Raw genomic sequence first — 13,145 nt, forward strand, 5'->3', positions numbered from 1 at the left:
GTACGTGCGGGTCGGAGGCTCGGAGCCGGGCCGGAAGAGAACCTGGACTTGATAGAGTCTGCTGATTGTCCAAGCTCGCTTCAGAAACAACTCTGTAGACTGTAGCTGTCCAAAAAAAAAAACTCTGTATACGGTAGATACACCACGCTCTGCAATTTTGCAGAATCCGTATACCGAAAGCAGCAATGCCAAAATACACTCTGCTGATGGTCGAAGCTCGCGCTAGCATTCTTCAGCCATTTATACATGTACTCTCTGCCTCTGATACTAAATTATTGTCGAAATATTACATGTATCTAGATTTTTTTTAAGAGTAGATACATCCATATTTGAACAAATTTGAGTCAAGAATTTTGAAGTACTTATTTGTTTTCTGAATTCTGACGACAGTGCGTACAGTTTAGGTGTTAACTGTTTAGTGCTCTCACATCTATGTTTTCAGCTGCAGATACATTTGGGATCTCAATTTTGATCCATGCTTCGAGTCAGGAGAAGTAAATGAATCAACAAACATTCGACGCGACAGCAATTTCTGGAGCTGGAATGCACAAATTTTTTTTGCTCAGGTCTGTTTCAATTTAGATTGAGCACCTGAAAAACCAGGAAATGCTCTTTTAACTATAGCAGTCAGTTCGTGAGAAAATTAAAGGAGGGCCATCCGGAAATATCGGAGATGAAAGAGTAATTGCGATTGACGCCACTCTATACATTGGAAAGTCTTTTTTTTGTCTGAATTACCACGTAGATGCATAGCTCATAACTTGTGCATCATCACAAATGCAACTAACATGTGTACAATGCAGAGGAGCACGATTATCGTAAGGACATCTCCAACAAAAGGTACTAAGCCATTACTAGTCATTCTTGAAAGAGAGATGGATAGAAAAAGATAGTACGGAGTACTAGTTATTTGCAGAAATAACAGATTGTGCACGGATACCAAGAATGAAAAGAAAATGGCATGTGCGTCCGTTAAAAAAAAGAAAAGAATAAAAAAAAGAGAAGAGAGATGAAAATTAATATCAGCTTGCCATCCAAGATGCCCTAAGTGTCTAAATTTTGTTTGCGGGACAATTTCAATTCCCCTAAAGAACAGCGAGAACTCAAGATGCAAGGACGAATCAAGCTGCTCGTGTATAACTCTTTTGCTTCCGTTTCGGAAATAAAATAAAATAATGAACCATACACCCCTGGCCTCCAGCCTGCTCGGTTGCTCCAGCGCAGGGCTCGGAAAGCGCTACACAAAAACAACACATCTCAGATAAGTTTCATCGATGAAATTCAATGTGCTTAGTTAATGGCGAAAGTTTTGCAAAAGCAAAGATAAAGTCTGGCTGAGCACGAGAAATGGAAGCTTCATCGAAAAAAAGAAGAATAAATTAACAATCAATTACATTTAAGTTGAGAGCCTCAAAGCTCGACAAGAATTGTCAGTACATGATCCCTATTACATTGTTGGCCTGCTCTGAACTAAGGCAGACTAGACCTACTAATCTAATCAATCTCCATGTGGTCTTCTTGGTTGGCCTTCTCGCATTCGTCGATCCACTCGCTGTAGACGTCGAGGGGCTCTGTGAGGGAGTGCGCCTTGGTGGCGTAGGTCTCCTCGCACGCCCAGCAGGTGGCCACGGCGATCCGGAGCTTGAGGTCGATGCTGCACTCCACACCGTCGGCGCGTTGGCAGAAGGGGCAGGTGAAAGTTGTCTCCAGCTTCTGCGGCTTCTTCTTGGGCGCCGGCTTCTGGCTGCCGCGTTTCCCCATCTCCTCTCGAGGTCGATCGCTGCGGCGATGGGTCGTAGGTTGTGTTGTGTGTGGTTGCTACGGTGCTACTACTAGTGAAGGTGATGGATCAGAGTGACATGGTCGGTATACGAACATATTTACGCTGATACAAATCTTTGTCAGCGAGCGATGTGGGACTAAAAATTCCACCGTGTCCGCCTCATCGCGCGGCGCCGACTAACCCAGGCCGAGCCGAACCCGGAGATCCAGGTGGGCGTGAGCCGATGGGTAGGCCACGCTTCGATCTCCCCCTCGCAATTTTCTGCAGCGAGTGCGTGGCCGCCGGCGGGGAATGCCAAGGCCGTCAGATCGCGGCCGGTGTGTGGTTGCGCGATAACTGCGACGGACCGACGGCCTCGATCGGCCGTTTATTTGCGAGTGGTAGCCGGGTGACTAGCTAGTGCCGGCGCGTACGTGCTAGATGTGCACCCGAGAAATTCAGAAACAGCTTTGTAGATTACACACTGCTTTGCAATTTTGCAGAATCTAACTCTACTTGCGTGTAGTAGTGCTACGAGTCACTGCTCATAACATTTCATCAAGCTTTTCTTGCTTGATTCGTCGCCAGCTTGCCTGTCTGTTTGCTACTCGTGTTTCTCCTTCTTCCGAATTCCGATTAAGCGAGCGCACACACATGTTTTCAGTTCATCTTTTCAATATCTCAATCCTGATGACTGAAGCTTCAGCAGTAAGGAGACTTGGACTAGATCAACGGCACAGCCGCAATCACCTTGCCCCAACTGGCACTTCATTTTGTGTTGGATTTCTCTTTTCGACCAATTACACCATGCGATGTGAAACCTCTGAGACTGAAGAGGATACTAATTAATCCTGCCATGCCTGAAGACCGTTCTTTCTGTTCGCCATTCCAATATCATTTTTTCTGACGAACACAGCTAGTCATTATATTGCCAAGTGAGTCAACAAAACGTCGACCCGCGGATTACAAAAACCAAGAAGCAAGAGGAAAAAGAAAGAGAAAAAGCCCAAGGGCACAAAAAACTCTCCATTCCAATATCAATAGACTGAACGCCGGCATTAGCTTGATGTGAGCTAGTCTTTGGTCTGAAACAGTAACGCTGATGCTTAGTAATTTCTGCATATCGTTTCTCGTTCGAAAAAAATGATTTATGCATACCATCTTCCTTGACAATCTAACTAGCATATGGTGCACAGGAACAAGCTAGATAACAAAAATGCATTTCCTCTCATAAACAATGTGCATATTTGTTTACAGAAAGTTCCAAATCCACAAAAAGTTGGAACTGTCTACAGCACAACTATCAAAACTGATCAACTACACATTACATTGATCACCAAGAAGAAAACAGGCCCTTGCTTCTGTGGAATCGGGCTGCTCCAACTTCTGTTTCTTCTTCTTCGCCATAACATTCTCCTCCCCCGCAGGAAGAGTGCGGCGCTGTTGTATCCTAGAATTCGTCTAGGTGTAGATCTAGCCAAGGTTTACAACTTTCTGTGATACAACTTGGTTCGGGTATGGGGCGAGAGAGAGAGAGAGAGAAAGACAAGGGAATGTGCACCTTCTCCTTGGGACAAGGAGCTCCACAGCGCAGCCATGTCGTCGGTGAGAGAGCGACGGCGACCGCGGGAGGCGGAGCTTCCCGTCGCTTGCGCAAGCCCTAGATCGGTAGGGGTATTTCGGTGGGGTTGGTGGCAATGCAGACGAACCTCGTAGTGCGTGCCCCGGCCCCCCACCTCTTTATATAGCGCAGCGCGACAGGGGCCTGCCAACCATATTGGGTTGGGCGCCCCCGATCAGCGCGCATCAGATCTGGGCCCGGTGGGCTGTTGGGCCCACACGGTGGAGATCACTCTAACATTCTCCCCCTTGATTTCAACTTTTCTTTTAACTGAATACTTTTTACTTTACTCGTTTCACCACCGATTAGTACGTAGAGTATGTTTCATCGTCTCAGCTCAATTGCCGATAGAATCAGACAGCTACAACATTCCTTTCTGTGTTGAAACAAATTCTGTTTCTTTTTGGGGCTTCTTTATCCAGGAATCATAGGCTTTCCCTTAAACCCAAGACGGCTAAGTGTTACTTGAACACACTGGGTGGTAGGCCTTTCGTAAGCGGATCCGCAAGCATATCTTTTGTCCTTATATGCTCGAGACTTATAGTGTGATCCTGGATTTTATCTTTCACAACATAATACTTTATCTCTATTGGTTTGGTAGCATTACTCGACTTGTTGTTGTGAGTATAAAACACTGCGGGCTGATTATCGCAGTACATCTTTAGTGGTTTGTCGATACAATCCACCACTTTCAAGTCGGGTATTGTCGTACCGGTGGCCCACGGGGTCCCACTAATACGGGACGCGTGGGTCGCCAGTGACGAAGCCCCTTCAACAAGGCCTCCCGGGAAGCGATGGGTCCGGGAAGCCTGCCTCAAGGAGACGGTCCTTGGTGAAGGCAAAGCTAAGGGCCGGAATAGAAGAAGCTCCCGGGAACCCCGTGAAGGGGCGCGTAGAGATAAACAAAAAACTTTTCCTACGCGAACTCCCAAGATCTAGCCGAGGTAGAAGGCCACGAGGATTACCACTAGACGCGCAGTTGCGGATTATTGATGCGGCGCCTTGATGCAGTGCAGTCCCTCGATCCGATCCAGCCGATCCAATCCCGCGATCGTCGAAGTGCTGAACGTACAGCACCTCTGCCGGTATCCACACGTGCGAGGAGGAGCTCCGGCGGCGGACTGCTAGATCCGGTGCGACGGTTGAACTGAATCGGGCTAGGGTTCTCAACGCATGAGAGTGGAAAAAACCGTGCCCTTTAGGCATCCCACGCCCCTGCTTATATATCGAGTGGAAGTGGGCTCCAAGCCTTGTGGCCCATCCACCCTGCGAGTCCAACTCGCATTGTCAGCCCAATTCCAGTTCGGGTCCAACCCGACCAAATACTTGCTCCCGCTCTTAAGTGTGTGACCCCACAGGCTCAGGGCGACTTGGACACGATTGGAGTCCGACTCACAATCGATCAATCGGTAGCGGCTCCTAGCAGAACGTGCCGACTCCCAAGTACCATCGAGTCATGACGACATACCTTCCAATGTGACATACGTCTTAGTCCCTTTTTGCCTCACGATATACCTTGTCGAACTATAGGCGATTAATCGTCATCCCTTTAATAGTTCAACTCTCTTCTCGATCTGTGATATACGATTCATCCGACTAACTCTTAGTCGATCAACCCGGTTAACAATTAACCAAGTCGCGCATGGCCATGCTTCCCGAATCATATCACTCGAGAGGGCCCAGAGAATATCTCTCTAGTCGGAGGGGCAAAATCCCATCTTGGTTATCCACATCACACAGCTTGATTCTCAGTCAACCCGAACTCTGCCTTTATAACTGCCCTGTTACGGAACAACGTTTGACAGAACCTAAGTTGGTGATCCACAACTCGGATTGTGCGATAACCTCAGGTCTAAGGATTACATTGATTGAGACATGCAAATGACGACCTACTCGTTGCATCTCAATATGGGTCAGTCCGACTCGCTAAACTCTTTAGCCGAGTCCGTGTAAGCTGGAATGACATCACCATGCCCATGACAAGTGGAACCGAGTCATCAGCCAACTTTCACATTAGTCTAGGTTATGTGTCCAGCACAACCTCAATGACTAAGGACAATTTAGTATGAACAACATGAATACATAGTTCCACAATCAAATCACATATTCAATGATACATATCAGATGTTCAAACAAGGACAACTCAATAATATTTATGAATACATTGGGAATTACATCATACATGATTGCCTCTAGGGCATATTCCCAACACCCCGGTTCCGGGAAGTGGAAGAAACGCTTCCCCGGCAGCTGGCCGGGTGCACTAGCCGGGAAGGGGCACCCCAGCAACCCACGCTCGGGCACGCAGACGGGGCCCGCAGAACAGTGAAGACAGGACAAGACGGCGGGCGCCGTGCATTTAATGCACCGCCAGGAGTCCTATCAGCAGGCCTAGTCTTGCTGAGCAAGGCTAGAGCGTCTACTCTACAAACCATTTTCTCTACCGTGTACAGTGAACCGGGCACTGCATGGCATCCAGCGTGGATCAGCGGGAGTGTTTTTCTTGTGGCTGTGACACGCGTCTAGGAGACGTGTCACGCTGCATGCATGGCATCTGTGGTATCCCCTTGTCTATAAAAGGAGGACCAATGCCACCGGTCAAAGGGTTCCGATCATTCTTAGTTCTACCCCTATTTAGAGTCATAGCCAGGTAGCTCCCCGGGAACTCCCGGGGCACCTTGTAGGCCACATACGTAATCTTGAATATAACAAAAAGCAGGACGTAGGGTGTTACACCTCCGGGTGGTCCGAACCCGGGTAAATTCACGTGTCAACACTTCGTGTCTATCGTCACGCCGGCGATTGCTGGAGCAATCGCCCTATCCTCCACCGAACCAAAAAGGGGGTCCTCGGCATCCCCGGTGCCGGAGACCCGTGCTCCGACATCTGGCGTGCCAGGTAGGGGGGCGTGCAGAGAGCTTCGGGTGACCGCCGGCGTCATCGTCTTCACCACCGACATATTCATCCACGACATCCTCAACGACTAGCTTGCCATGCCGCCCAAGAAGGCAGACGAGCCCCGGGTCGACTTGCGCGACACCCTCGCCATGCGCCCTCGATCCCATGACGCCGCGCGCGCATCGCAAGTTCAAGGGGACCGGGGGTTCCCTCCACGGCAGCAGCAGCAGCAATCGCAGCTGCCCCCTCCACCTGCTCGGCCGTTGGCGGACAACCGACTGAGGGGGCACGCGGCGCCTAGCGCCGGAGCCAGCCGCGCGAGCGACCACAACGTCGCGCGTGCCATCCAGCGAGTTCACTCGTGGGCTGAGGACGCGCAGAGACAGCTGCGCCACGACCACAGTGCGTCGCGTGCGATGCCAACGGAGTTTCGCCCCACACATCCGAGGGCACCGGGTGACAGGGCGGAGGGCAGTCGGTCGGAGAACCGGCAGCCTCCCGCCCACACCCTGGCGGAAGCTATCATTGCTGCGCGTGTCATGGTGCGCTACGAGTCACCGCAAGGCACGCCGGCGCATGACGTGTGGAGTGCGGAACTGGACGCGCTCCTCGTGCTCGCTGTCCAACAGCCGCAAGGCAAGGGCGGCCCGGCCGGTTCGAGCCGGGGACAAAACCCGAGACGCGGAGACGCGCCCCGCGTCTTGGGGCACGGAGAGCACCCTCCCCCGTCGGGAGGGCAAGGAGGCGAGGATCCCGAGGGATACTCAGACTCGTCACCGACCATCACGCCAGGTGATGCGCGAGGCGTCCTGAACGCCCGCCAGCAGGAAGACCTCCGCCTGCGCTTGCAGCGCCGGCGTCGGCGCGAGGCAGAGCGCCAACGTCCAGAGGAGCAGGAAGATGCTCCCATCGGCGCCGATGACGGCTGCGCCGCGTTCACTTGCGAGCTGCGCCGGGTGACATCGCCCCGCAAGTTCCGAGCGCCGACGCTCAGGACGTACGACGGGACCGTGAATCCCAAGGACTTTCCCCTGACCTACATGTTGGGCATGCACGCTATCGGTGCCGACGACAAGGTCAGGGCCAACTGGTTCCCGATGGTCCTCAAAGGAGCAGCGAGGACTTGGTTGCCCAACCTGCCCGCCGGGTCTATAGCCTTCTGGGCTGACCTGCGCGAGCAGTTTGTGAACACGTTCTAGGGCGGCTACAAGCGTCCGGGAACCATGGCGGAACTGCACACGGTAGTGCAGAAACTGGGGGAGACGTTGCGGGACTTCACCAACAGGTTCTCCAACCTCTCCTACTCCATCCCAGAGGCGGAAGCGGCCGCCATCATCATCACGTACGCCATCAACGTCCGCGACCCGAAGATGCGTGAGAAGCTGAACATGCACCGGATTCGGACTACAAGGGATCTCTCCATTCTCACGCACAAGTGCGCGATGCCCAAGGAAGGGCGCTTGGCGCCCGAGCTTGCCGCCAAAGCAGCGGCAAACCCACCCGAGGGCTCCGGGAAGAAGGGCTCCCGAAACGCGGCGGGAAGCAAGTGCTTGCCGCGGAGCCAGGGGCTCCCCAGAGGCCCACCAAGAAGGCGGGATTGGCGGGAGCATCGGGTAGCAAGCCGGCGGTGGCCGCGCGCTGCCCCATCCACACCAACGCCACCCACGACACGCAGGACTGCCGCACTCTCCAGACCATCAACGAGAAGTGCGAGCAGAGCCCCGAGGAGCGCCGTGCTGCCGGGGCTTGCTTCAACTGCGGGGACATCGGGCACCTCTCCCCGGACTGCCCGAACAACCCCCGCAGCAGAGCGGGCCGGGGCGCAGCCGGCGGCGACAAAGGAGAACCTGCGGGGGGTCGCGGTCAAGCCCGCGGCGGCGGACTGGCCTCCCTGGGGACGTGACAAGCCTCGCGCCGAACAGCGCGTGGATGACTGCAGCGACGACGCCGACAAGCCCGGCTTCTAGGAGCCTCGTGACGTCGCCTGCATCCACGGGGGAGCGTACGCTCTGACGTCTCACGTTGCCGTGAAGCGGCTTATGCGTGAGGTCTGCACCCTCCTCCCCAGTGTGGAGGCGCAGCAACCGTTGAGATGGTCGCATGTGCCGACCACCTTCAACTCGGACGATCACCCGATCCATCCCTTGGGGTCAGGATTACTCCCACTCGTGGTGTCGCCAATCATAAACAATGTGACGGTGACCAAGGTACTGGTGGACAGCGGGGCGAGCCTCAACCTGCTGTCCGCCAAGCTGGTGGAGAAGCTTCAGCTGCCCTTGGAGGAGATGAAGCCCACCGACCCGTTCCGGGGGATCAACCCCGGAGTGGTGCAGCCCATGGGGCGAATCACGCTCCCGGTGACCTTCATTTCGCGGGAAACGTTTCGAACTGAGCACATCATTTTCGATGTAGCTCACACCCCGTTGCCGTAAAACGGGATCATTGGTCGGCAGTCGCTGATCAAGTTCATGACGGCGACCCATTGCACCTATGGCGTGATGAAGATGCCGTCAACATACGACGTACTCTCCATCAAGTGCGACCTAAAGGACGCTCCTTGGTGCGTGGGCGAGGTTGTGAAGACCTCCGCAGTGGTGGATCCCGGCGACTATGACGTTGCCGGGAACGAGGATCCACTTGCCGGTGAACAACCTGCACAAAAGAAGGCGCGAACCGCTCCCGGACAGGACGCCGGGAGCGGCTCCAGCCCGCGCGTTAGCAAGGGCGCGAAGCTGAAGGAGGAGGGCACCAAAGTCAAGAAGGTGTCCCTGCATGCCGGCAACGAGGCACGCACCGTCTCCATCGGTGCGAACCTCGATGACAAATGGGAAAGCGCCCTCGTCGCCTTCCTCCGGGAGAACTCTGACGTGTTCGCTTGAGAGCCGTCAGATCTTCCCGGAGTTCCCAGGGAGGTGATCGAGCATCGGCTGGCGGTGCGGCCAGACGCGCGGCCCGTCAAGCAGAAGGTTCGCCGGCAAGCACAGGAACGCAAAGACTTCATCGAGCAGGAAGTGGAGAAGCTCAGGAACGCCGAGGCGATCAGGGAAGTGTTGTACCCTACTTGGTTAGCAAATCCTGTTGTAGTCCCTAAGGCTGGAAATAAATTGCGCATGTGTGTAGACTTTACTGATCTTAATCATGCAGGTCCTAAGGACCCTTTCCCTGTACCCCGAATCGATCAAATAGTAGATTCTACGGCAGGCTGTGAGTCTTTGTGCTTTCTGGATGTCTTCTCCGGCTACCATCAGATTAAGATGGCAGTCGAAGACGAGGAGAAAACAACGTTTATCACCCCGGTTGGCTACTACTGTTACACGTGCATGCCTTTTGGGCTGAAGAACGCGGGCTCGACATTTCAGCGGGCCCTGCACGAGTGTCTGGGACCCCAGTTAGGCCGGAATATCGAGGCCTACATGGATGATATCATCGTCAAGTCGCGGCGTAGGGACTCGCTCGTCGGTGACCTGCAGGAGACGTTCAACAGCCTCCACAGGATCAAGCTCAAGCTTAACCCCGAGAAGTGCACGTTCGGTGTGGACTCGAGGCACTTGCTGGGCTTCCTAGTGTCTCACAGGGGAATCGAAGCCAACCCACAGAAGATCGAGGCGATCGAGAAGATGGAGGCACCCCGCAAGGTTAGAGACGTCCAACGCCTCAACGGGTGCGTTGCGGCGCTTGGGCGCTTCATCTCAAGGCTGGGTGAGCGAGCCCTGCCTTTCTTCAAGGTGATGAAGAAGAAGGGTTCGATCAATTGGACTCCCGAGGCGGAAGCGGCGTTACAGGACTTGAAGCAGTACCTGAAATCGCTGCCGGTCCTTGTCGCCCCCAAGCCGGGCAAGCCATTGCTGCTATACCTGGCAGCGATGAACCAGGTAGTGAGCTCCGTGCTCGTTGCCGAGAGGGAAGAGCAAGTCCCGGGGGTTGAGACGGAAGGGCCGAGGGCTCCCGGCGAGCTGGAGGAACCCTCGGCTACCACCTCTGCCCCTGGGCCCGAGGGATAGCCCATGCAGGCTGCCCCCCGCAAGCGGCTAGTGCAACATCCCGTGTACTTCGTCAGCACGGTGTTGCGCGATGCCCGGGTATGGTACCCGCAGGTCTAGAAGCTTCTGCTTGGGATCCTGCTCGCTTCAAAGAAGCTGCGCCATTACTTTCAGGCGTACAGCATCATGATGGTGTCGGGGTTCTGCCTAGAGCAGGCCCGGATCAACCGTGAAGCCACCGGGAGGGTGGCCGAGTGGAGGATGGAGCTGGCGGAATTCGGGCTGCGTTTCGCAAACACCAAGAGCATCAAGAGCGCCGCTCTCGCTGACTTCGTCGTGGAGTGGACATCGATGGGCATAGAGGAAGAAGAGCCGGAAGCGAGCCTTCCCGGGAGATTGGACGAAGGGTACTGGGTCATGTACTTCGACGGCGCCTTTTGCTTGCAGGGCGCCGGTGCCGGAGTGGTGATCAAGTCGCCCACTGGAGATCCGCTCAAGTTTGTAATACAGCTCGACTTCGCCAACTCCACCAACAACATAGCAGAGTACGAGGGACTGCTTGCTGGGCTGCGCGCGGTGATCGGCCTCGACATCAAGCGCTTGGTTGTTCGCGGGGACTCCCAACTCGTGATCAACCAGGTAAATAAGGACTACGACTACCCCCAAATGGCGGCGTACGTGGACGAAGTGTGAAAACTAGAGTCCAGGTTCAAGGGAATTCGGTTTGAGCACGTGAAGCGCAAGGTCAACTTTGTTGCGGATGAATTGTCCAAATGGTGCTGTGGAACGCAGCAAGGTGCCTCCTTGGGTGTTTGTACATAGGCAGTCAAAGCCCTCTGTCGATCCCCAGACGGTTGCTGGTGAAGCCCCTCCGGCAACTCAAGGTGACCCTTTAGCTGCGGGGGACCATGCCACCAAGTTTGTGGCATGCACTAGCTGGGAACCACCACCCTGGGGGATGGATATTATTCGTTACCTCAGGGACGGGACCCTCCCGGAGGAAGACGTTGCCGCGGAGTGAGTAGCCCGGCAAGCCAAAATGTACGCCTTGGTGAACGAGGAACTCTACCGGAGGCGTCCTAACAGAGTCATGCTCCTCTGTGTGCCCCTGGAAGAAGGGCGCACGTTGCTGGAGGATATACATCGAGGCACATGCTCGCACCATGTGGCCTCCAGGGCGCTAGCTGGGAAAGCATTCCGGCACGGCTTTTACTGGCCGACAGCATTAGCCGACGCCGAGCAATTAGTCAAGACCTGTGAAGCGTGCCAGTTTCACGCCAAGAAGAGCAACCAGCCAGCGCAAGCCCTGCAAGTCATCCCGTCCTCATGGCCGTTCGCGGTCTGGGGGCTGGACATCGTCGGCAAGTTGCCGAGAGCAGTTTGCGTCTACGAGTACTTGCTCGTGGCCATTGACAAGTTCTTGAAGTGGATCGAGGTGGAGCCTGTCCGAACCGTCACGGCGCAGGCGGCCATCAAGTTTTTCAAAGGCATTGTGTTCCGGTTTGGTGTGCTTAACGGCATCATCACCGACAATGGCACACAATTCACTAGTGCGGTGCTCCAAGTTTACTGTGAGGACATGGGCACTAAAATTCACTTTGCCTCTGTCGCTCATCCAAGGAGCAATGGGCAGGTGGAGCGAGCCAACGCAGAGGTGCTGCGGGGGCTCAAGACGAGAACCTTTGACAAGCTTAAGGGCCACGAGAAACACTGGGTTGAAGAACTCCAGCCCGTGCTGTGGTCGCTGCGGACCACACCAAGTCGGGCAACGTGTGAAACTCCGTTTGCCCTCGTCTACGGGGCAGAAGCTGTGCTGCCCCTCGAGCTCAAGTATGGGTCACCTCGAGTACGCGCGTATGACGACAAGAGCCAACACACGCAGAGGATTGATGACCTTACCTTCATCGAGGAGATTCGATGCGGGGCTGCTGTGCGAGCTGCAGGCTACCAGCAGGGCCTCCGTCGTTATCACGACAGGAGAGTCCGTCCCCGGAGGCTCGAGGTTGGAGACCTCGTCCTGCGCCGGATACAAGGAACGAAGGCTGGGAACAAGTTGACTCCAATCTGGGAAGGCCCTTTCCGGGTAGTGCTGGTGACCAGACCGGGGGCTGTCCAGCTGGAAATTGAAGAAGGCTTGCCGGTGCCCAATATTTGGAACATTGAGCACCTGCGCAAGTTCTACCCATGAAACGGTGGCGTCTTACCCACGGGTGACGCTGCGGCAGTGTGCCTCTTTAAGCTAGTGTAGCCGGGCAAGGCCCGATTGTAATCCGCTAGCACAAAGTTGAATAAAGATAAGTGTTGCTTCAATGGATATTGTGCTTTGCTATTTATGAGTGCTTTTGTCTCTTGCTCTAAGTGCACAGAATTGTCTTCTCATTCTTGGCTGTGAGCAGGGGGCTGCCGGAACCCCGAAAACCAAGCTCGTTGCCGGGACGCCCTGGAACGAGGCCTAGCAGTTGCCGGACCCGTCCGCAACGTGCTACGTGCCAGCAAGGCACCATGGGAGTATGAAGATGCTCACACCCAAGTCTGAGGTCGACTCTTCTGTGCCCGGGGGCTGGGAGGCAGGAGGTTATCCAGTTTGAACTGTTTATCGTGCATTTCGAATTTTTTTGCTATGCACCTTGGGCACTGCAGGAATCTGACATGCAGGGTAAAGACGGGGCGAAGGCACACTGTGATGCTCGTGGGGTGGTCACGGGTGTCATCGTCTTGCGAGTAAGTTGTACATATATGGCAATTACTTCGAGGGTTGATGCAAGAAACTGAGACAGTGCTAGTGCCCCCACGCGGCGACTGGTGGTCCCGCACGTGTGGAGGCAAGAGCAGCGCTTCGGCTATTTAAAGAGACCGGGGCAAGTGCAACACCAGCAACGGGCAA

General features: G+C 54.5%; 1 protein-coding gene across 1 annotated transcript; it reads right to left on the reverse strand.

The window, feature by feature from the left end:
• Nucleotides 1–1,434: 1,434 nt before the first annotated feature.
• Nucleotides 1,435–1,850, reverse strand: LOC100831200 (transcription elongation factor 1 homolog). Its single transcript, XM_003561029.3, has one exon. It carries the CDS (start codon nt 1,759–1,761, stop codon nt 1,495–1,497), a length of 267 nt encoding a protein of 88 aa, XP_003561077.1. The 5' UTR covers nt 1,762–1,850; the 3' UTR covers nt 1,435–1,494.
• Nucleotides 1,851–13,145: the final 11,295 nt, after the last annotated feature.

The sequence above is a fragment of the Brachypodium distachyon genome, chromosome 1 (assembly GCF_000005505.3).
Source record: "Brachypodium distachyon strain Bd21 chromosome 1, Brachypodium_distachyon_v3.0, whole genome shotgun sequence".
In the NCBI taxonomy this organism is placed as follows: Eukaryota; Viridiplantae; Streptophyta; class Magnoliopsida; order Poales; family Poaceae; genus Brachypodium; species Brachypodium distachyon.

What these genes read in the sequence shown, in the direction of transcription:
- LOC100831200 (XM_003561029.3), bottom strand. Translation starts at nt 1,761, where the DNA reads ATGGGGAAACGCGGCAGCCAGAAGCCGGCGCCCAAGAAGAAGCCGCAG.